The sequence below is a fragment of the Lethenteron reissneri genome, chromosome 26 (genome assembly GCF_015708825.2).
Source record: "Lethenteron reissneri isolate LAM-NWPU_2019-01 chromosome 26, ASM1570882v1, whole genome shotgun sequence".
In the NCBI taxonomy this organism is placed as follows: domain Eukaryota; kingdom Metazoa; phylum Chordata; class Hyperoartia; order Petromyzontiformes; family Petromyzontidae; genus Lethenteron; species Lethenteron reissneri.
The window spans coordinates 15,426,775-15,451,639 of NC_083804.1; the positions used below are offsets into that span (position 1 = coordinate 15,426,775).

Consider the following 24,865-nt stretch of genomic DNA (forward strand, 5'->3'; position numbering starts at 1 on the left):
GTGGATTGGCTTTCCAACACCGGTGTGTTGGAAAGCAAATCCTTTCAGGTGGTGGTGGGTTTAACACATTTACGTATTCCAACCCAAAAACCTTGATGAATATTGGTTGCAAAAACATACGTGTTAAGCCTTCTCCAACATAGGTGTGTTCATAATCAACGTTTTTGGGTTTAGATCGCGTTATTTATAAATGTGTCGTAACCCTCCACCACCCAACACAGCCAATCAGTAAAAAAGTGTCACGTTGACAAAAAGACAAATTAGTTTCACTGCTTTAGCCCACCAGGTGTGTTGAAGCGCGAAACCACAACATTTACAATTTGAGTACGACGTTTCGCTGGTAATTGCATCCAGCATCATCGGGCAATTCACCAGAATGGTGAGGCTCTGCTGTGTCTCCCGTTCTTATATAGAGCAGCAGCAGGGTGACGTCATTAACTCATCAGGTGCATAGATTTGAGGGGGGAGTTATTGTAATTATATACTAGATTAGTAATCAGGCTATTGTTACGATGTGAGTTGTAGATTAGTAATCATTTGGAATGTGTTTTATTGTGATTATGCTACATTAGTAATCAGCTAGTGTTTGTTTCCCTTAAGGAATTGTAATGTATCTTATTTAATAATACGCTTCCAGGCCGCACTAAGCCTGTAGCTGTCTGAGCGATTAAAGTTATTTCTGTTTCTCTCAATTTCAATCGATTCTCTAATTAGTCTTTGCCAGTAGTAACTAGTTTCACACAGCACTTCAACGTTGTCAAAATCAATTGATGTGTTCATGAATTACCTTTCACCAACAGAAAATTAAACAGTCTATGCACCTCACCATACAGATAAAATATTTCACACTTGCATATTCACACATTTTTATTTAAAGAAATACTGTGTACAAAAGAAAGTTTTAAGCCAAATTCAAGTAGACTGCAGTACATATTCACATTAAAAGTGGATGTGAGAGCTGCTACAACGGCAGTGGTAGTCAAAACGAGCACAGCCAACACAATGACACAGCAGCAACCTCAGGAGCCTAGTGTGCGTGTGCCCAAGCGGTCTAGTATTACACTGGATCGCCCAAGGAGGCCCAGAGAGTTGAAAGAAGAAACACATAAAAAACACAGAGACGAGGGTGAAATGACACAGCAGTCGTTAATTTCCAGCATCTTGTTTTAAAATTCGCTGCGGCAGTTCATTATGCCCGAAGCGCGGAATCTCTCGCCCCACTCCCAATTTGGGGGGGGGGGGGGGGGGGGAGCGTGAGGAATGGTGGGTGGAGGTGCACTGGGAGGGAGGGCGGCTCAGAAGGCAAAGTTGCCGTGCTGCTCGTCTGCCACCTGGAAGTTGTACCCCTGCTCCCCAGCCTCGGGCACCAAGTTCTCCGCCTCGCTGTCTTCCTGCCAACAAAAAGCACCCAAAACACAGCACTAAAACGTTAAGCGAGAACTTCACTTGTAATTTGCTTTTTTAGTAGTAAAACATCGACACGGTCTTACAAATTGATGTGAAAATGAAAAAAATTATGGGCCAAAACCATCTCGTAATCTTCCAAAAATCAGCCACAACTTCAATTCATGTCGATTTAAAGCTTTCGTGACGGCAGGGATTCATCTTCTTGGTTCTTTCGGTAAAGACTTTACCGAAAGAACCAAGAAGATGAACTTCAATACAGCGCAAATGCGGCCAGCAGCAGCGCTTTGCCAGGACGCACCTCAGAAAAGTACTTGTCGATGATGTTCAGGGCAGCCTTGTACACCGCCTCGTTCTCGTGCGACTGAAGGTGCTCAATCTTATCCAGTCCCCCAAGCTCCTCCACCATCATGCACAGCTTGTCCGTCTGGCCAACCTTGTCACCAGCCTGTGCACAAACCGCACCACGTACACCGGGACATCACTTTGCAAGGCAATCCAAAATATGCCAGCCGACAGCAAGCAATCATTCAGAATGCATATTGGAAACAGCCACACGTTAAGCTTTATAATACATGACGCAATCAAGTGTGCTTGCAAAGTGCTGCAGGTTTATCCTATATACCATTCTATGCACCCCTGCAGGTACTTTTTAATTGGGACTGACAAATTAGGGGTCCCTACTAAATTATAAAAAACTTTTTGCAACACCGGTAAAAATTCACCATTTCATGGTCTTACAAACCAAGCCAGATAACAGTTTTGAGGAAGAAAAGTCAAACCTGGAAGATGTTGGTGATGGCGTCCAGGATGATGAGCACCGTGCTGCTGTCCTTGACTTCAAGCAGAGACAGCAAGGGCTCCATGGCCCCCACTTGGACCACGTACACGATATGGTCCACAGTGCCGCCCGACGTCAGGTTCGTCACCGCCCATACCGCTTCGCGCTGGGCTTTGAATTCTCCCTGGGTACGAGAGGAATAAGAAGACATTGGTTAGCCTCCACTCTAGCACTGCGGCTTAAACCGTATCGACAGTCAATCTTCTGGGTAAAATCCTAGAATGTCACGTTCGTTACACGGCAGTCGTACGTGTGGATGCGTGGTCATTATACAATTTCTCAATGGCTATAATCAGATGCAAATGTCATTGAATAACTTTTTGTTAGTATATATACAAGTCACTTGTGTTTTGGCGACTTCAAGTTATAGTATTTTGACAGAAAACATACAAATCACCATTATGGTAAAAAGGACTTTAAGCCGATCCTGAAAATGAGTGCACATATACTAAAAAAAGTCAAATTTAAATCTACAATCTGGATGACACAGAGCTCAGTACAAGTCAAACCATTAGGTGAACCCTAAAACTGAAATGGCCTCCAAACAGACGACGCTCAAGTGGGAATTGGACCCTCCCCACGCACGTATCCCCCCCACCTTGTGCAGGACTTCGACCAGTGGGGGGATGAGGCCAGCAGTGATGACTGCGTTGATCTGATCGGCGTGCCCAGCCGTGATGTTCGACAGTGCCCAAGCAGCCTCCTTCTGCACATTACTGCGCTGATGACGCAGCAGATTCTGGAACACTGGAAGAACACCGGTGTTGATCACCGCCTGCGTCTGCTGGTCTGTGCCCTGTCACGATGTTCCCCACTGTTCGGAGCGCTGGAGTCTGAGGAGAAAGTACAAACACATGAGTGGTGACGTTGCTCCTAAAAAGGAAAAAAAACATGATACCGAGCAGAAGCTACCAAGCAGACATCTTTGTTCTCCAACTTGAAAATCACTCCACTTTTATTAAAATAAAACTTAAGGGATTGTGTCCTGATATATAAAAAATATAATCAACTATGAATCTATTTGTCTATTCAGATCAACGGCAGTGTTAATGATAAGTGTCGACTGGTTGTACGAGCAATTATTGTATTCATTGCAAGCAGCGAGTAACGGGAGTGTCCACGAGTGTTGCAAGTGACGTGGTGACGCGGTGCATGCGGTTATGATCACCCACCAGCACGGTGAGCTCTGGCGAGGCGAGCAGCTGTGCAAGGCGCGGCACCACACCGGCCGCCACCACCATTTCGATGCGATCGTTGGGGCCATCGCTCAGGTAGGAGAGCGCCCACGTGGCATCCGTCTGCACCTCCCTATCCTCGTGGTGCAGCAGCCGCACCAGCGCCGGCAGCAGCATCAGCACAGCCTCCTCAGGGGGAGGGGGCTTCTTGTTGCGGCACAGGTTCGAGATCGTCCACGTCAGGTTGCGCAGGTAGCTCACCTGTGCACGGGGAAACCGAATGACAAAGTTAAGCCCAATAGCTGCACATTCATTACAACTTCATAATATTTATCGCGAAAGCATATACATCAGTAACTGGTTTCATCCACTTTAACAATTAACACAAGTTGACTATCAATTATAGTGTGAGAGAGCTCATGACAATCAGAAGCCCAAGATGTGTGCAGTGTCGGGAAAGCGTTGGGGAAGTGAAACTCACGGACAGCATGGACAGGTCTGGCATGGCCATGAGGGCCAACAGGGGCTCTACAGCTCCATACTTGATAACAAGGTCACGCAAGACAGGTCCATCACCTGCAGGTTGACACCGAAAAGAGAAAAAGTTAATTTAATGTTCGAGAGGCCAAATCTCAATACCGCCAGCACAAACACAAAGGACACAACCAACGCATGCGTACAGGCGAGCCTGGCCACTCGACTTCCAACAGCTGGGGGACAGCACAACAGCCAATCACCGCTCCCGTCTCCTGCAGCCACAACCCCATACCCATCACCACTAACCCTTGCTGATGCCGATAGTAATGGCACTCGCACAGCTTGTATGCGCGTACACACACACACGTACCGGCAATGTTTCCCAGCGCCCACACAGCCTGCTCGCTGATGTGCGCGTGCGGCGACGACAGCAGCGCCACGAAAGCAGGCACGGCACCGCCGTCCACCACGGCCTTGGTCTGCTCGCTTGTGCCCGACGCAATGTTCGTCAGCGCCCATGCCGCCTCAAACTGGATCTGGCTGCAGTCCTCGTGCCCCAGGAACTGCACGAACCGTGGGATCAGCCCGGCGCTGATTATCTCGTTCAGTGGTGGGTGCCGCTCGCGAGAGAGCAGTTTCCTGTGGAGAGCACATGCGCGCACGTGGCTCAGTCGGGGGAGTGGGTGTGTGTCGACGGGCTGCACAAGTAACCGAGAGGACATGCGCAGTGCGATATGATGAATTGCACCTGAATGAGAACTGGAGTCTCAATGACCCAGCTCTAGGCCATTTAAGAAAATACAAGCAGGGCCTCACCGTGCTCCCTGCGTCGACTGCAACTGCACATCACTCTCATTGCTGCTCACGCCACGGACAATCTCTTCCAGGGACATCTGTTGCACCTTCTGTCGACAAATGCCACAGCACACACCAACAAGAAAGCACCCCTCCGATTAGCAGCTGGCTACATATGCTGCGAAAGAAGTTCACCGTTTAATAAAGCATTCTTTGAAACTTGTTGGCAGCTACATTGGACAATAATCACGGAATGCATCGATCAATATACACTCCAGACACGTGGATTAAAATTGTGCATGCGAATCGATCACTTGTAGATAAAATATGCTGTTGTATTAGGGCTAATCACACAAACGAGCCTACAATGAGGCAAAACGAGAAACGATACAATTTCCTTTGAATTGCAATCTCGAATCGTGACAATCCAGACTCATTGGGGGGGGGCGTGGGTGGGGATGACCAATAATTTCTGTGCCCCCCCCCCGCTACGACTCTCATCCAGGGTCAAAACGTCGGAGGCGGCGATGCAGGAATGTTGCCCCCCACCTGTCCGTTCTGCTGCTTCTCCTGCAGTGGAGACGTCGGTTCGTCATCCATCGCGGCCACATTGCGCCGCTTCAGGATCTGGTCGTCCTTGCGTGCCTTGCGCAGCTCCAGGCACAGGTCCTTGCGATGCTGCCGCAGAGCCTGCTCGCCGCCCCACAAAACGAAAAGCACGCCAAGGTTAAGTGTGGGGAGGGAAAAAACCACAGGGGGTAGCAGCGAGACGCCAGCAGCTGCCCACAACGCACAGAAACCTACGTGTGACGCACGAAGAGCACACGGTATTTACCGGCAGGGCAAGACGTTGAGATTGCTTCCCCCACAAATTCGTGCCGATAAATTAGTAGTACGTACGAACTCCAATATTAACTAATAAACCCTACACGGAAAGAAAAACTGTATCCCTTGATATTCATCAACGGAACCCAAAAATAAAGTTTCGGAACACACAAAGATCTGGATTACTAAAAACAAGATAACCAGCAAGGAAAATACCTACTATGTACCGGGAAATGCAGCATTAGTTAAGAGTTGGCTATTGGATAAGGCTCTGAGGGGGGCCCATAGGCCGAGGTGGCGTTTTGCCGCTTGGAAATTGCGGTGTGCACGGTAGCGACGGTGTGCCATCGTGATCGTGCGAGATGGAGGGATGGGACCCGTTCTATTGCGGGGACCACACACGATGGGTCACGCTTCCATTGATCATGACCGACGTTCAAGGAACTAGTAATTGACGGAGGAAAAACGACTGGGGGATGAGAATTTGTGATGACGAGATGCGACACCGAGACGTTGCACGTACGTTGAATTATTTTGCACCGTACGCGGCCAAACATGCGATGGGAGACATGGGAGGTGGTGAGGGCGTGTAATGGACACGTGGGGGATGCGAGATGGAGAGATCGCGACGAGGATGCGATGGCGTCGATGTCATCGCGGGTGGTGGCTTTAACATCCCAAACCGGCATTTTAAGCCGCCCTGATGACGTAACCGCTTCTCATCACCAAAGAAAAATCACGCAAATAACATCGCGATTAAATCGAAATCCCACCCGCAAAAGGACACGTGTGCATTTGTTGATTCCAACACTTTTCGCGAGGTCGAATTCACCCCCCCTCCCCCTATACCGTCTCGTCAGTATTCCGTGCCCAAGCCGGTTGTATAACCAGGCCAACAAGACCAACAAGACATGTGCATGTGGGGGTGGGTCTGGGTGGTCTGGCCGCGCTCACTGCGACAGTGTTCACTTCGTGCGACTGTGGCCGACCTCTCCAACACGTGCGAATTGATGGGACACGAGACAATGCCGCGCTAAGGTCACTCCCCTACGACCAAAGCGTCTCTCTCGTTCTCTCCGTGCCGAGTGCGCGATACCCCGGGGGGCGGCATCTCGCCGGGGTTGCCGTCCTGCCCCCTCGTTCGCAGCCCCCCGGCACTCGGCTCGCTGGGCACGGCATCCACCACCCACGCCTCACTCACCGCGGCGTCGCGTCCTTTGTTCTTGAACTGCCCGATGCGCTGGGACGAGTTCTCGTTGCTGGAAGCCATGGTGGCGGTGGCGGTCGACGGAGATGGCGGCGTTAGCGGGAAGCGGACACTGCAAACGGACGGGAGCCGCGCTTGGGTTAGTTCGCTCGAGACGAAGAACTTGTCCCGAGCCGCACGATTGCCCGCGTTCTCCCGCCTCAAGCCTGAAACAACGCGATTGTATCCTCCGACTCGCCCTTTAAAATCCGCCTCTATAACACGCCGCGCAGAGACGCGAGCGGCGGGGCCCGGTGCGAGCCACGCGGGCTCGGTGGGCGATAGAGCACAGCAGAGGGCGCCACGGGTTTAGCCGAGCCGAGCCGATCGCTTCCCGGACTGGGCTCAGCTCATCGTAGAATCACCGGTTCATAGATCCTTTTAACCCCCTCCCTCCCCCGCCAACGATTTCAGTAGACGGGAACCCCTTCGAAACCCCTTCGAAACCCCTGCGCCACGGCAACGCGAACCGCCACATCGACCACTCACCTCAACTCTCTGCGGAGAATGCGTCAAGTATGGTCGCCAGCCTCTTTATATAGGGCCGGCGAGGCGCGTGCCCATTGGCTGCGAGGACACGGCGCGCTCACCGATTGGTGGATTTAAAAAAAAACCGCTCCGCCGAGGGGGTGGTCTGGTCTCGCGCCGCAAAACGCGACCACTTCTCGCGAGACTTGAGCTCGTCGCCGCCTCCGCACGTGACTTTTAAATTTTAAAAGGCCAACCGACCCCGTCCTCCCCTGCAGCTGGCGACAGCGTTTATACAGTGGGGTTTATACAGTGGGGTTTATACAGTGGGGTTTATACAGTGGGGTTTATACAGTGGGGTTTATATAGTGGGGTTTATATAGTGGGGTTTATATAGTGGGTCTATACAGTGGGGTTTATACAGTGGGGTTTATATAGTGGGGTTTATACAGTGGGGTTTATATAGTGGGGTTTATACAGTGGGTCTATACAGTGGTGTTTATACAGTGGGGTTTATATAGGGAGAGTGGGGTTTACACGGGGAGAGTGGGGGCTATACAGTGGGGTTTATACAGTGGGGTTTATATAGTGGGGTTTACACGGGGAGAGTGGGGTTTATACAGTGGGGTTTATACAGTGGGGTTTATACAGTGGGGTTTATATAGTGGGGTTTATATAGTAGGGTCGATACAGTGGGGGTTATACAGTGGGGTTTATATAGTGGGGTTTATATAGATCGAGTGGGGTTTATATAGAGCGAGTGGGGTTTATATAGTGAGAGTGGGGTTTATACAGTGGGGCTTATACAGTGGGATTTATACAGTGAGAGTGGGGTTTATATAGAGTGGGGTTTATACAGTGAGAGTGGGGTTTATACAGTGAGAGTGGGGTTTATACAGTGAGAGTGGGGTTTATACAGTGAGAGTGGGGTTTATACAGTGAGAGTGGGGTTTATACAGTGAGAGTGGGGTTTATACAGTGAGAGTGGGGTTTATACAGTGAGAGTGGGGTTTATACAGTGAGAGTGGGGTTTATACAGAGAGTGGGGTTTATACAGTGAGAGTGGGGTTTATACAGAGAGAGTGGGGTTTATACAGTGAGAGTGGGGTTTATACAGTGCGAGTGGGGTTTATACAGTGAGAGTGGGGTTTATACAGTGAGAGTGGGGTTTATACAGTGAGAGTGGGGTTTATACAGTGGGGCTTATACAGTGGGATTTATACAGTGAGAGTGGGGTTTATATAGTGGGGTTTATATAGAGAGAGTGGGGTTTATACAGTGAGAGTGGGGTTTATACAGAGAGAGTGGGGTTTATACAGAGAGAGTGGGGTTTATACAGTGAGAGTGGGGTTTATACAGTGAGAGTGGGGAGTTTATACAGTGAGAGTGGGGTTTATACAGTGAGAGTGGGGTTTATACAGTGAGAGTGGGGTTTATACAGTGGGGTGTATACAGTGAGAGTGGGGTTTATACGGTGAGAGTGGGGTTTATACAGTGAGAGTGGAGTTTATACAGTGAGAGTGGGGTTTATACAGTGAGAGTGGGGTTTATACAGTGAGAGTGGGGTTTATACAGTGAGAGTGGGGTTTATACAGTGAGAGTGGGGTTTATACGGTGAGAGTGGGGTTTATATAGTGAGAGTGGGGTTTATACAGTGAGAGTGGGGTTTATACAGTGAGAGTGGGGTTTATACAGAGAGAGTGGGGTTTATACGGTGAGAGTGGGGTTTATACGGTGAGAGTGGGGTTTATACAGAGAGAGTGGGGTTTATACAGAGAGAGTGGGGTTTATACAATGAGAGTGGGGTTTATACGGTGAGAGTGGGGTTTATACAGTGAGAGTGGGGTTTATACAGTGAGAGTGGGGTTTATACAGTGAGAGTGGGGTTTATACAGTGAGAGTGGGGTTTATACAGTGAGAGTGGGGTTTATACAGTGAGAGTGGGGTTTATACAGAGAGAGTGGGGTTTATATAGTGAGTGTGGGGTTTATACAGTGAGAGTGGGGTTTATACAGTGAGAGTGGAGTTTATACAGTGAGAGTGGGGTTTATACAGAGAGAGTGGGGTTTATATAGTGAGTGTGGGGTTTATACAGTGAGTGGGGTTTATACAGTGAGAGTGGGGTTTATATAGTGAGTGTGGGGTTTATACAGTGAGAGTGGGGTTTATACAGTGAGAGTGGGGTTTATACGGTGAGAGTGGGGTTTATACGGTGAGAGTGGGGTTTATACAGTGAGAGTGGGGTTTATACAGTGAGAGTGGGGTTTATACAGAAAGAGTGAGTTTATACAGTGAGAGTGGGGTTTATACAGTGAGAGTGGGGTTTATAAGGTGTCGTGATATTGAATAAGTCACTGGAGTGCGTGCCGCTGGGAGATTGGTAGACAATGGAATTAGGGGCAGCAGCCCGTTCTACCAGTTGGACCTGTGGGCAAGGCACGGAGCCCTCTGGGGGATCCAGAGGAGGTGAGGAGCTGAGGGCGGAGCCTGGCCACGCGGGCGAGGATAAAAGGCGAGCTCCGAATCACAGTCGGGGCTGCTGCGATCTGGAGTGTAACTCGTCGTGCGGTCATCGTCGTGATCTTCGCCCTCTTCAAGTTGTGGGTTTGGCAGCATGTTGGCTGTCCCGATCTGGGATATAGTTATCCCCTAAGGCTGTGAAGGCCGGCATAAAAGAGAGTACCTCCTTCTCGTGTCTGTGAATTAGTACACGACACAGGTTTTTAACACTCGGGTGTATACAGGGAGAGTGGGGGAGGGGGTTTGACACCCGTATTTATAAAAGGGAGAGTTAGTGTGTTTAACAATTATATTTCCACCCTTATTGCCGTCCACTGCCAGTTCCACTATATCGAAGCGATAGCCGCTCGCGTTCACTTAAAATGACGTTGCGTGGCCCATTTCGCTTCAATTCTCCGTGCAATCCTCTTGCACGTATTGGCGGTTGGAAGCCGCGTAACGCTGTGACCTTGAAGCCCTTGGAAACATTTTCTTTCCCGCTCTGCGTCGCCGTTAATGATTACAATGAGTTTCATCCGCAGAGCCACGTATGTGCCCACAAACAAAAGTGCGTGCGATTGGTCTCATTATATTATCATTATTGTAACGACTTGACATAGTTGTCTTAAGACGGTTTCTTTATTGTAGAGACACGTTCACTCGAAGAGGACGGAGGACCCCACTACGCAAATTTTTTACTTGCATAGTAAAGTAATTTATTTTTAAATCCTTTATATTAAGTTCACTTGCTTGCTTGCGCGCTTACGACCGTGCAAATCTTTCGGTCGTTTTTTAACCCACTTCCCGTGATCCAATCGAGCTGACATTTTGCACACAGACTCGTTGTGCGTCACAATTTATTCCGTGAAAATTTTTTTCCAAAATGTTCCACTTTTTAGGAAAAAAATAAATTATATTTAATTACCAATTGCTTAATGGTGGCAAGCAATCATCTGACCCATAGGTGGCAGCCATCTCAAGCCAGAGGACGAGAGGACTCTAGCCGCCACGCATATTAAGGATTTATAGTGAAAAACTTTGTTTTTACGGGTTTACTTGTTACATCCTTTATATTAAGTTCACTTGCTTGCTTGCTTAGGACCGTGCAAATCTTTCGTTCGTTTTTTAACACACTTCCCGTGATCCAATCGAGCTGACATTTTGCACACAGACTCGTTGTGTGTCACAATTTATTCCGTTAAAATTTTTTTCCAAAATGTTCCACTTTTTAGGAAAAAAATAAATTATATTTAATTACCAATTGCTTAATGGTGGCAGGCAATCATCTGACCCATAGGTGGCAGCCATCTCAAGCCAGAGGACTCTAGCCGCCACGCATATAAAGGATTTATAGTGAAAACCTTGTTTTTACCAGTTAATTTTTAATTTGTTTTCCAGCCAGATAATACGACAAATCGCTAACCTTAAATACCTGGTCGTTCGTAAAAGTTGAAGGCGGTATAGTACTATAGTAATAGAGCGAGTGCTGAATCACTGAACCGGAATTGATAGCTTCAAAGCATTTAGCGCGGGGCCCTTGAAAGTGCGGGGCCTGTAGCTACATGTGTAGCTACTTTTGCTACTAGGATAATCCGGTCCTGCCCACAGCGGCTATAATTATCGCGACGATGCAAGAAGTAGCGAGTGGAGGCTCTGCGCACAGACTGGGGTAGGGAACAGAAAACTAAAATTCCATACTTGGCATTAGGCCTCGGTAAGGTAAAAACGAGCCTACCTTTACCCTACCTTTTTACCTTACCACAATACAATCACTCTACTCTACCTTTTACCCATTAGCAGGTAAGAGGTAAAAAGCAACGAGCCTACCTTTACCCTACCTTTTACCCTTACCCCATACAAATTACCCGATTACAGGGTAATTACTGGGGTACTACACATGAAAAAGGTTTATAACGGTAAATGCTAGGTAGAACGCTTCATTCACATAGATTACTCTCGATGATTCCAATTTTACACGCTTGTTGTTGTCGTTGTATCCTCAAATCTTGTAACTCAGTTTTAATCCACTTCCCAATGTGGTATCGACTGCAAACTTGGTATACTTATGTCATACTGATGACAAGACTATATTCTGTCATAAAAATATATATTTCAAAACATTTTTATACGTTATGTTCCGGCTGAGGTCGAGTTGCCCACGCTCAACTGACGTTGGCTGTAATTGACCACGGTTCCTTACGTTATGGCAAGCTTCGGGGCCACTTTCTGGAGTCGTGGAGTTCTGCCATTACTAGTACATTTCATAAAAGCATGTTTAAAAAAAAGGTTTTTAAAATATTACTTATTAAATGGAAGCCACGGATTGCGCCACGGAGCTTTTAGCGGTAAACAAGGTACCGTATTTACCGGGTAATACTTCTCACTACCTTTACACTACCGGGTAATTCTTCCGAGCTACCTTTACCCTACCCTTTACCTTACCCCTTGGCATGTCGACACCTTTACCCTTTTACCTGGTAAGAAGGGTAAATTACCTTACCTTGCCGAGGCCTACTTGGCATATTGGCGATGGCTAACGTTGGCCGAACGTTGCATGTTTACTGGGAGCTGACATTTTCTACGGTTCGGTTTTAATCAATGTGAACCAAGCCCATGACCGAAGTACATAAATCTGCAGTTTCTCCCACACCGCTTGTCTTGTTAAAGTCTGCTTGTCCGCAGTCACCTCACCCGTCCGAGAAATAGCGATATTGTTCATGAATAAACGTAAGCATTTAAATTCTGCTGTGTCCGATAGAACGTGCCAAAGTTAAATCAAATCCAGCAAACTTGATCTCCTCACGACACTGCTCGCCCATCCCCTATAACCTGAACAGCTCACCCCTGAGGCTTAAACCTAACCTACCTTGGCTGTGACCATGTATGAACCAAAGACACGTTTACGAACCAAATAAACCCACGACTTAACCGCGAAGTCGGTGTTGGAGGTCAGGGGTGTGGGCACATCGCTTCAAAATTAGGCCGAGTGGAACTTGTCAGCAGAATTGTAATCCAGATCCCAATTCCGAACTGGCCACCTCTAAGGGTGCACGATATCTGTTTGGATCCCCTACACTTAAGCAGGAACCGACACCGATGAAGACAAAAAAACACGTGTTTTAGGGTACAGCAAGTATAACTTTTATTTTAAAAAAATGTTATGCCATAACTCGAGCAGATGCCACATCGTTTTGTATTTAATGAGACGCTTTCACCGCTCCCCCCGGGGCCTTTTGCTGTGAATGAACACTGCTGTAACGTATAATCGTCATTACTAGATATACTTTGATCCATGTCTCCCTTGAAATATACTTTTCGTCTCAATGGGCTTTCACCTGGACACAAATATAGAGCGGGCAATGGCTCTACTGGACCAGGTGAGAGTGGCTTCCCAGAGAGGCTGCTCCCTCACTGCTCAAAGCAGTCGAATCACCTCGCCTAGCATGTGGCCAGGTTGTCTAGGGCTGACCAATCACAATTCATCACGCAACAGAAGAGTCCATGGGACCAGACAAGAAGTCGTGTAACAATTCATCCCTCCTCCCCCTCCCCAGCGAAGTCGATCATTTGTCATGAATTTTGGGCAGCGATTTTACTCAAGAATGTAACAATCATATAATTTGAGATTTTAAATGACATTATCATACACGTATATGATTTGATGCATGAAGCGTGAGTGTAAAGAGTAGAATTTTAATTGATAAATTGATGCATTGTTACATTCCCACATACTATTTCACCCTTCGCTACCACCCGTGATGGCAAAACTTAATCGTTATTAACAACCTAAAAAGATTCAATTTATAAACACCACTCGCATAAGCAACTCATATGAAAAAAGTTATCACGTTAATTCACCTTTATTGATCATGTAAAGAAATCGTTACGATTCGTGTTTTGCCACCAAGTTAAGTTCTCCACCTCATGGACAAACGGGTAAGCGTCGGATTCCCAATTCGAGGAGCGGAGCGACGAAACCGACCCAAAAATGAAACACGTTAATCATTTGTCATCCGATCACAATCAAAATAAACCCAAAAGGAGGCTGCAACCAGAGTCATGACGCATGACATACGACCATACCATTAATAAAGTCGACTGCGTCACACGTTCCCAAAATCCACATCCCCCCCCCACCTTGTCTAATGCCTTCCATGTAGGGAGGGCCCATAGACAGAGATCGGTGCCTTGATTCTACAGTCGTAATGAACCGTGCTGGCTCAGTTCTGGCTCACTTGTGGGCAGCACGGGGAGTGGGGAGCCGCAACGCTTGAACGCGACTTGAGTCCAGCACCTAAAGCTGGGGTGGGACACCTTTTTTCTCACCGAGGGCCAAATAGGATTTTAAAATAACTTTATCGGACTGCACCGAACACACGGCTGGTGTTATCTAATCATAATAAAAAGATTGTGAAAATAACTCGGGCTGACCTTTTACCGCTTTACTTTCACTGCAACGCATTGATGCCGGGTCGCAGTTTCAAAGTTGGCGTGTGAATAATACGCTTGTAGTGATGGATAAATATCGTTTGAGAGCCATAACGAAGAGGTAGGCCTCATGTGGCCGCAGTCCGTACGCAATGAGGTCGTGGGCCAGACACGGCCCGCGAATCGCAGGTTCCCCATTCCTGCTCTGAAGCCACCGTAATTTAAGACCTGGCGTCGGCATCAGCCGACAGACGTTTCGGGGTTCATGAGGCAATGTGTGAAAAAGACTGCTGCGGCCACCCACGATAGCTTTTGGGGCCCGGCAATGTGCATGTGGATGGGTACTCTAAAACCATGATTGGGTGAAAGGGGCATGGGCCAGGGTTGGGGATGGGGTGAGGGGCAGGCTTTGGGCTACTTTTACTGACTATTTTTCACAACAACAGTCTTTCACATGACAGCAAATGCCCCCCTCCCCTAACCTGAACCTCAAGATTCCAAATCGCTGTGCGGCCTCTGCAGTAACACATGTTTGCCAGGTGGCGGCGAGAGACCCCGTTCTGCCAAACGTTGCACGGTTATTAGTGGGGCCCTTGGAGCAATGTTGCTTGTCCGTAAGCCCAATGATAACGTTCATGGTCAGGGCAGAGGCCAGACTTACTAACAAAGCATGTAACGATTCGCCTGCCCACTGTGTCCATGAAACGTGGTAAAAAAACACAGTAATCAAATTGTGTAATTTATACCGACCCGCTTGTACAGTTTATTGTTCAGTTTTTTAAAATACGTTTGTTGTCTCCGTTCATCTCAATTTCTAACATGTACTTTGCATAACTTGTAAATAATTGATTCTCACACACACACACACGTGTATTCCGAGCAGAATAATTGATTTTAACAGATGAATGGATACATCTTCACTGTTGCCCAGTGAACATGCAAACCTTGGCCCAACATCAACCAATGTTTGCATGCGTACTGGGTATACGCCTCAATCTGATCCCACAGAACAGCTCGTGGGGTCGAGCTCCCATGCGCGCTGTGCCGCACACCTCAGATCACCGAGTCTCCGGATGAAGTTCAGCTGCTATAGCTGTGTTCACACCAGGGCCACGGATTCACAACAGGAGCACACTGAGAACCGAACTCTCCCACTCAGAACTGGAACTCGTTTATGCCACTTCAAAAGGAAAATATGGCTCAAAAATAGAGACAGAAGTAGCCCCCCCCCCCCCATCCACGGATTGGCTGACAAGCGGTCACAATCCCATTGGTTGAAGCCCTCTTAAATGTCCCTTGTGTTCCTCTCCATTTGCTCGGAGCCGCAGGTCTGAGAATGTAGCGTCCTAATAGGAACCCCCATTCCCGTCGTGTTCTCAACAAGTGACCACTGGTACAGACTAAATTCCCTAGTGTAAACACAGCTGACGCACCTAAATTAATAACCATAAGCAAAAGACGTGGAGTTGAACACGATTACACAGATGACAGTGGTAGAGCACTGTAGTCATATTTCCCCTACGCTGTGCAAGTTTGCGATCTCTGCAGTTGCATCAAATACGTGGACACGGGAGTACATTAGGCATCACAGTTTTCTCTCAGGAAAGAAAAAGAAAATGTACGAGTACATTTGCAGCAGGATCGACGAAAAGCGAAAGCCACACTGGGAAAGGCTCCGTGGCTGGCTTAGGTCTTTCACTGCCTCCGACTCCGGAAAAGCACAGGCGCAATAACTTTCCAGGGACGTACGCGGTGGGGGGTCCAGGATTCAACAACGGAGGAAATGTCTCCAATCCAACGCTCCTCGTCCGCATCAGCACGAGAATCAGGTGCGTAGTAAATCATCGTCTCTCTCTTAACACAAAGCACATCCAAAACAGGTCATCGATATGTCCACACAGGGCCCGAGTTTGAAAAATGTCACCTGCCCACCATCACCAATAATCAAGCGAACACCTTAATCATTTCCTTTGCTGCACGTGCATTGCACGCGTTTCCAATGTGGGGCTAAGACAGGCATGCATCATTTTCTCCCTCGCCCCTCTACGCCCACCTCCGCAAACACCTCCATCAGGTATGAGACATAGGAGTCACACCAAAAACAAACACTATCTGGGTCAGACCTCCCACAAATAGTTTGTAGGACTTGCAAATTACAAATGGTTTGCCTCTGTGTCGAGATGTTAGCTCCCTCGTCTGGTATACAGATTGTGGGTTCGATCCAGACCCTCACGTCTGTATAGAAACATGCGTTTAAGAGTATTTGGCTGCTATAAATTTCCACATGAATAGCCACTTTCGTTGAGGTATTATTTGTGGCCAGATCGCTTCTGAAAAGAGCCACATAGCTCAGTGGGTCTTACCTGGTAAAATAAAAATAATTTAGCTTGGGTGTTTACAGACCGATTTGCAGGGGGCAGGGTGGGCGGGCATTGCACGCTCTGCTCGCCTCACTTTTCTGCCTTAGTTTGTACGGCCTGAGTGAGACCATTAACTTTTGGAAATTTTGGCCTCCTAAAGGACAAATACCGTTTTGTGTATGAATGCGTGGACTCGGATCAGATACAAAGAAGCCTTGAGCTCGCTTTTTTCACAGTTGGCTTGCCAGCAAGGCTTCGAGATTACAAAAAGAATATAACATCAACGAAAACGTCAGCTAGACCAAAATGTCAGGCGTATGGTTACGATTACAAGAAGTATAACAAGCTGTAACAGGCATTATATCTAAAGTTCTAAACATACTGCGGCGAACTTGAAATACTGTTGGAATTTCCGTTACAATGAAAAGTGCGGTCGGCACGCCCGCCGACCGGGATCGTAGCATCATCGGCGCAGCGTGCGTTGCTGCTGCTGCTCAGTGGTTGCCTGTAGTTCTGTTTGTTTCAGGTCTAGTCCTATAGTCCAGGTGATACAGAGACCAGCGCCACCCACGGCCCCCCTCCCCCCGCCGCCGCCGGCTCCTCCTTGTGCCGCAGTCCAGGCCCTAAGGCCGAGGTCCCCTGGGGACCAGCGCGGTGGTGGAGGCCGCCTACGCAGGCTACTCGCTCGGGCTGGGCTGCGTGTCGTTTAGAGAATCCTTTTCCTTGCTGCTCACCGAGTCGTCGTCCGACAGGTCGCCTTCGAAGGAGGAGTGCTGCACAGTGCGGCGTCCGGTTCGGCTACTGCCGCTAGTGCTGGCGGCGCCGCCGCCGCTGCTGAATGAGAAAGCGCCGCCTCGCCTGGGGTGGGTGGGCGACGGGGTGTGAAAATCACGGTCAGGGGAGGGGTAAGGGTGAAGTTACAGGAGAGCTGATCTATTCTCATTAGCAGAACATGATATTCGTTAGCACCACTACCACCACCACCATGAATGTGGGACGCAAAGAGATACAAGCAAAGCCCTAGGCCCCTAGAGGGCAGCAGCGGTGAGTTCAGCATCCTCAATTAAACCAGGAGACCCTATTGGGGTTGTGGATTTTTTTTGTATGGGTAGCCGTAGTTCGGCAGAAGAAGTTGTTTTCGAGATTATATAAAATAGGTTGCAGGTAATTTTATACAAGTTGGGATTTGGGCTGCAACACTTGCTCGCATTGGTCTACGCTTTTAATAATCACGTCCTTTGTTTTGGAAAGCCTCGCAGACTCTCAAGACTTTTTCAAGAGAATCTTGCGTTGCAATATTTGGCCAATTCCTTTTCAAGTCGTATCTTTCTCATGGGGGAAAAACTGGCATGACCACACGATACCCGCCACGCATACGAGGGGGTGTGGTGGGGGGGGGGGTTATACTCGACTGTCTGCATGGATAGCTCCACGAGTGATAGCACAGGGCTATTAACAATTCCATTTCGAAGTTGGCAGCACATTCGGCAATATTTTGCATAATTCACCAGGCAGCTGCCAGGAATAAGCAGTCACCTCGGTGAAAAGCAGCCATGGTGCCGAGCACATTCACTTCCACGCTACCTCGCGTGGTATGCAGGAGGTTGTGGGTTCGATCCCAACCCCTGTATATTTAGAGTTTGCATGTTCTCCCCGTGGTCGTGTGTATTTTTTCCTCCGGGTCCTCTGGGTTTTCCTTCCACATTTAGAAACATGTGTTGAGATTATTTGGCTGCTATACATTTCCACATCATAAGCTATTTAGCTATCATATGTGGACAGGTCGCTTCTGAAATAGAAGCAAATAGCTAAGTGGCTATACCCGGTAAAATATAAATTTTTCACTTGAACTTTTTTAGTTATTTGCTTCACTTTCCTATACTGTGCACTCCTATCGTGTTTTTGGATTGTTTGACTTTCTGACCCACCCTTACTGGACATCTGTGGCAAAAGAGCTTTATAGCTCATCGGATTCTTCCAGTATATATATAAAAAAAGATTCTGAACTCCAAAGCATCGCGTGGACCAGGCACCTGCCCCAGCGAGAATCATCGACATGCGCAGGATAGATCACCCGTGAAGAGCGTTGTTGTGCGTGCAGAGGGTGACGCAAGAGCTAGCAATAGCGACAGACGTGGCACAGGCGGCCCTGCGTGACACTGCACTGCTGCACACGGTGGGGGGGGGGGTGTGGGGGGAGCGCCACTCAAGTCGTCGGCAACGCTTTGTCATTTCCTCCACATCAGGCCAATCCAGTGCTCGCTGCCAATTGCACTTATTGAGTTTAGTTAACTTGCCAACGGTCGCGTATTGAGCAGCAGCGGCTGCGAATTTGACCGACGACGGATATCTGACGGAGGAAATGGTCAACGAAGGTGCAGACGACAGGAAGCAGGGAACTCAGACCGGAGCCTTACTTGTCAGGTTTGTTAAATCGGGTGCTGTTTCCGGATGAGAAAAAAAAACACGAGTCAGTCCATCAACAAACAACAACATCACGACCACCGCCGTGCCGTGTACACTCATCGTTCAAACAAATATCGTTACAAAAAAATGTCGTGACCACAACGCAAAGCTCGTGAGGTTTTTCTGTTTGGGCCGAGGCGACATGGCACCACGCCGCTGCATTGCTGTGTCACATCGTTGTGGTGTCGGTTTTGCCATTGTGCCGACGTGCCTTGGTGTCGCCAAGCCGCTGTGTGGACGCGTCACCGCGTCACCGTGTCGCGGCGTCACCGGCTGCGTTGTTGCAACGCCATGTACCGGGCGCTGCTGCTGCTGCCGCCGCGTGCCTCACCTGAGCTTGCTCTTGAGGGTGTTCACCTCACGGTTCATGGCCTCCGAGTGCTCCATGGCATCGTCCAGCTCGCGCTGCAGCTTGCGCCGCGCCGCATTGGCGCGCGTTGCCTCCTCCTCCGCCTCCTCGAGCTGCCGCTTGAGCGCCTTCACGCGGGACATCGCCTTCTCCACCTGCCGGTGGGGGATGAAGCAGTGGGGGGGGGGGGGGGGTTACGAGGTTGAAGGGCACTATTAAGATAAGCTATCGTTTATTTTACCAGGTAAGGGCTCGCCGAGCGATGTAGCTCTTTGTCAGAAGCGACCTGGCCACAAATGATAGCTCTTAACAGAAGTGGATTATCATTGCGTGGACATTTATAGCAGCCAAATCCTCTAAACGCAAGTTGGTTCTAAATGTGGAGGGAAAAACAGGACTACCTGGAGAAAAATCCATACGACCACGGGGAGAACATGCAAATATATAAGAGGTGTCAGGGTTGGGAACGAACCCACGACGTCATGTATACCAGGCGAGGTAGTAAACATCTCGCCACTGTGGATTCACCACACGGAGAGGAGGGAAGGAGGTGCTCTGAAAGCATCTGGATTCCGTCCGATTAAATAAGACTTAGGTTTGAATGGAATCAATGTACGCAACACATGCAGTGAATGACGGTGAATTCCCCAGAACGCAGCTGGAAAGCGTTCCTCTGCAGAGGAAGTGAGTGCTGGGTGTGAAAGCTCCGATAAAACGTGTGGGTGTCCATGGAAGGATAGCGGTGTCCGTTGTATTCCCGACGGCTTGAGGAAATTTCAAGTTCCCAACCTGATTAATTGAAGAGGACGCTGACGTCACGAAAACGAACGCTGCTGCAGCGTCTGCAGCACGCACTGCACTTCCTGCCTGATTTCTCTCCTCCGCGGTGCGCAGTGGCCACTGCAGTCCCACGTTGCCATGTCGGCGACCCAAGTGGCCACCGTAATCCCCCGTCGGCCACCACCCTCACCCCCCAACGCGGCCATCGCATCCTACTTGGGAGCCCTGGCGGGCCCACCAGTCGTGCCGAATGTACCTGCTCCTTGTAGGTGTCTCCGTGGCGACGCTCATCCTCCACTTGTAGCATAACCTCCTTCAGCCGCTTCTCCGAGCGCCGCACCAGTTTGTTGGCTCCTGTTCGCTCCCTGCGACGGCGTTCAAGCGACCGCTTTTGAATTGCAAACATTTCTCTCGCGGCATTTAGTTGGTGCTTGTGGTGTTTTAAATTAAATGACAATAGCAGCCTTTGTCGGGCACTGGGACAGCAGTGTCCAGGATAGTTAGTGGACCATTGATGAGATTTAAAGTAAAAAAAACTGCAAATTTTTTTTATAGTGTATGTGTTGTTTGTCTCTTAACGCTGTTTCTTGAATCTGTAATTGTTAGTGTCAATGTTAGGCGAGTAACACTTCATGCTCTCCAGTTTCCTGGACGAAAAGTGGGCTAAGTTTTGCCCAAGTTGTTGAGCCAGCTGGTTCAACAATGTAATAAACTAAACACATGGACACGCACACACACGCATGTGAAATGTGTCGTACACAGATACATTCACGAACACATGTATGGACACACAGGAACGACCGGTCCATCGGTCCATTGGGGGCAAGGGCAGCGTCTTACCCCGAGGCGCGGCGAAAATGTGAAGCTTCGGCAGTGGGTGCAGGCACGTACCGAGCCTCGTGCTCCAGCTGCTCCTCCATGGTGGCCACCTTGGCCTCCAGCGCCGTAACGGCGCTCTTGTATTTGGCCTTGACGGACGTCTCCAGCTCTGCCAGCTTCGCCCGCAGCTCCTTGTTCTGCCGCTCCAGCTGCTGGCGCGCATTGTCGTTCTTCTGCGCGTTGCTGCGCTCCGCCGTCACCTCTGCCGTCAGCTGCTCCGCCTGCTCGCGCACGCATGCACACACGCACACTCGCTATAACAATTCTAGTACTCTTACTGCCCTTCGTTAATTCACCGATGGATAAAGGACTGCCCCACGCCATAGTGCCGGTGGGAGTTGTTTGATCAGCGTGGTGAAGTATAGTCAAAGTTAATTAGTGAAGCGGTTGGTGGGGGGGGATCATAGTTCCATGCGTTAGCCACTGTTCTACCATCAGGTTATATTTGTTTACTTATTTTGCTGAGTACAGGAACAAACTACTCGCGTCACAGACTTTCAGCTTTTTCTAAACGTATTTCACCTGCCGGGCTGCGGTTCACATGGCCCGTGAAGTCTTTTCTGGGGTCCTTAGCTGGCTGCACAAGTGCCCCGAATGTACCATTTCATAAGTTTTGATGGCCACCTGCTCCGAATCACAAGTATCAAGTGACTCGTCACATCCTCCAGTCATCTGACAACGCGAAGCTGCAGGCAGGATGCTCAGGCGCTCCCATGTGCCGTTTGGACAAAGACGCTTCTCTTCTCTCTCTCTCCACCCCCACGAGTGCCACCCTTCCCCATGGCCGTTTCATTTCACTGCGGCTGCGTTGCGAGGCCCAGGCCGACTGACCTGCAGGCTGGCCTTGCGGAAGCGGTCGTTGAGCAGCTCCACGCTGCCCTGTTCTTCCTCCAGCTCCTCCTCGAGCTGCGAGATCCGGGCCTCCAGCCGCCGCTTGTCGTCCAGGAGACCGGACCTGCGGAGGGAGGGACACACGCAACCAAAATTGGCCGAACGTCCCGACGGTCAAATCCCTCCGCTGCTCACGAGTCCTCCGATTTGGCCGACACTTTGCTGGGTAAGGAAACGTCACCGTTATTACTCTAAATCTGCATCCACACCCGAGCCATCGGTTGTGCAACCCAAATTGCTCTCGGAATAGCGCAACGTAATCGCCTGCTACTGCTTTGTCCGTATCTTAGTGAGCAGTTGCACAACAAGGAAATTAAAACGAGCTTATTCAGGATTGTAAGAGCAAATCAATCTAGATACAATCAATCCCGTAAATCGCCGAGCAGATCGCTTGATGGCAAGCAGGAGTCTGCACTGCAAGAAAGTGCCCGGACTGCACAACTGCTCGCAATAAACTTGAACGTCCACCCACTTCCTAGTTGCCGACTAAACTCAATGCTATGGAACTGCCTGCACCCAGGGGTTGGGGTGGCCGCAGGGGACCTCTCCGAGTCGGTCGCGCAGCACGCACACCGTGCCCTACACAGCGGCGGCGGGCTCACTGCTGTATTGTAACCACGAGAATGGCCACTCACTTCCCGGTGGAGTTGTTGGCCAGCTCCTCCGCCAGCTCGTCGCGCTCCTGCTCCACGTGGCGCCGCGCTCGCTCCGCTCCCGACAGCTCCTGCACCGCACACGGCACGGGGAGGGATGGCTGAGCACGCTGCGTCCGACAGGCAAGGTTCAGGCTAGTGAGCCATCCATCGCCAGTCTTGGAAACTCTACACTGCGCCGGGGCGACCGTGGCGCTCGCATCCGAGGGATCGCCGAGGTGATAACGGTCCTTGCGCCCTCACCTCTTGCATCGTGATGACCTCCGCCTCCAGGTTCTTCACCTTCTTCTCGTTCTCCTTGCCAGCGCTGAAGGCCTCCTCGCGCGCCGCCCGGGCCTCGTCCAGCTCCCTCTGGAAGTCCTTGAACTGGGCCTGCGCCACGGCCGCAACGACAAAGACAACGGGTGAGAAGGTCGCCAAGCCACAAACCCAGCGATAGAACCTGAATAACGTGTGGAGTTTGACCCAGCAGAGAGCTTAGTCCAATCCCATCCCATTTCCCACACCTCCGATTAGCATGGTTGGGTACGTACGGTGAGAAATAAGTTCAACATACATGCATACATAGGTCCTACCTTCTCATTTCTCTCTATATATATATATATATCTTACATAGCGGTCTCATTGCAAAAGGGACTTTTACGTCAAAGGACTCGCGGCTGGCTTAAAGTGCACGGTTACTGATGATGGACGCACAGCCATTTTGCGTCTCGCTGCCTAACAATGTGAATAACATTTTCCCTCTTTTCCACGTTAAACCGAAAAAAATAAATCTCCGCCACGACTATCGTCAAAATCTCACATCGCCCTCGTTCGTAACGCACCATCACATTAACACGTGTTACACATCTACGCTCAACTGTGTTGTCACGGTGCTGTATGGGGGCAGCCGTGTCGGTGCGTCCGTGGACTGCACCGTCGCTCTCTGGTCACGGTGTCTACTCGGAGCGCGGCTAGCGGTGTCGGTGCCACGACGCCAGCGAACCAACGACACGTGGGTGGCCGCGCTGGGCATTCCTCTCCCCCTCCTCCTCCTGCTGCTGCTGCTGCCACTGCGGGCAACATCGCCCCCGGATCCGGCGGAGCGGCGATCGTGCCCGGCTGCCCACGGCGGCAGGTGTCACCGACCTGCAGCTTGCGCAGCTGCTTGACGGCGTCCTCGCGGCCCTTGTTGGCGCCCTCGTTCTGCGACTCCAGCTCCTTGTAGTCCGCCTCCAGCTTCTTCTTGGCGGCGACAGCCAGGGCACGCTGCTTGCGCTCATCCTCCAGCTCGGACTCCATCTCGCGCACCTGCGTGGAGCGAACAAGCGAGTGCGATGCACGATTAGCGATGAGCTACGAGCGTGCCGCGTACGGCACACGAAGCATGCGGTGTAGAGCACAGCCCGCGCACAACACACACAGCAGCCCGTGCAGCACTTACGTTGCACACGCATTGTGCACACACACATACACAAAGTACACGTGCAATCCACATGGTGCACCCTGTGCATGAACAGTACGCACATTACACACAAATAATTAGCATAACACGCGCAATATAGACATAACATGCACGTACAATACATGTGTAGTGACATAGCGCTCACTGTCGTACAGCAGCTGCAACTGCAGTTGGGCAATTGGCACACACGCCGTTGACCATGTACACAGTGTGTGTGTGCCGGCAGGGTGGAGGAACTGGGGCAAGGGTCACGGTAGACCTCATGGGGAAGCCCCTGGAACCCTCTGGTGGGTTCGAGAAGGGAGGCGCGGCTAGGGCGGAGCCAAGCAGAGCCGAGGGGAATAAAAGCAGCGGAGCGCGAGAGCTCCGGGCTGCCGGTTCTGGGATTGGACTCGTCTCCTCGTTGCTGTCGTCATCGCCGCCCTCGTCACTGCCGCCTTCGCCTGATCATTGTGCGGCCGGACAGGAGTTGGCTGTCCCGGTCGACGCCATCGGTGCAACGCGGACAGGGTCGTGTCTGGGACGGGTCGTACGGACAGCAGCGTGGTCGTGAGAGGGGGCCTGAGTGATGGCGTGAACTCAACGACAATAAAAGGGGTGGACGGTGCCTCCTGCGACTACCTCGTCTCAGACTGAATGTGTGCGACGCACGCCACCTGCATGCACACACAAGCCTCGAGCGAGAAGGAAGAAGAGACGCACGACACTACACATGCATGATAAACACAACACACAGCACAGCGAAAAGCACAGAGCACACCCGAACACAACCGCATACGCTCGTCCCTGCCCCCGCTGCACTACAGCAAGCAGTGCCGCGCCGCGCTTATTATCCACAGCACCACGTGCATGGCACCGTGTGCACGACGCTCGACCGCAGCGCGG

The 24,865-nt window shown here is 50.1% G+C and overlaps 2 protein-coding genes across 7 annotated transcripts in view; both read right to left on the reverse strand.

The window, feature by feature from the left end:
- Window positions 1-854: 854 nt before the first annotated feature.
- On the reverse strand, window positions 855-7,276 carry LOC133348011 (importin subunit alpha-1-like). The gene is given in 12 exon segments (XM_061560819.1): window positions 855-1,391; window positions 1,706-1,852; window positions 2,187-2,369; window positions 2,844-3,041; window positions 3,043-3,078; window positions 3,418-3,681; window positions 3,902-3,996; window positions 4,268-4,536; window positions 4,714-4,799; window positions 5,242-5,382; window positions 6,719-6,836; window positions 7,253-7,276. Coding segments are annotated over 11 exon segments (1,584 nt in total). The 5' UTR covers window positions 6,788-6,836; window positions 7,253-7,276; the 3' UTR covers window positions 855-1,295.
- Window positions 7,277-12,855: 5,579 nt separating this feature from the next.
- Window positions 12,856-24,865, reverse strand: part of LOC133347982 (myosin-10-like) — a 77,060-nt gene continuing 65,050 nt past the window's right edge. For 4 of the 6 annotated variants that reach the window (XM_061560745.1, XM_061560742.1, XM_061560744.1 and 1 more), the window contains exons 36-44: window positions 23,665-23,826; window positions 22,780-22,908; window positions 22,519-22,607; window positions 21,824-21,947; window positions 21,005-21,213; window positions 20,370-20,478; window positions 19,316-19,488; window positions 18,936-18,959; window positions 12,856-17,376 (exon numbers count right to left, since the gene is read on the reverse strand). In XM_061560745.1, coding sequence (XP_061416729.1) covers window positions 17,196-17,376; window positions 18,936-18,959; window positions 19,316-19,488; window positions 20,370-20,478; window positions 21,005-21,213; window positions 21,824-21,947; window positions 22,519-22,607; window positions 22,780-22,908; window positions 23,665-23,826 — 1,200 coding nt within the window. In that variant the 3' untranslated portion in view covers window positions 12,856-17,195. The remainder of the gene's footprint in view (window positions 17,377-18,935; window positions 18,960-19,315; window positions 19,489-20,369; window positions 20,479-21,004; window positions 21,214-21,823; window positions 21,948-22,518; window positions 22,608-22,779; window positions 22,909-23,664; window positions 23,827-24,865) is intronic. The other 2 variants (XM_061560747.1, XM_061560746.1) reach the window with 1 other exon arrangement.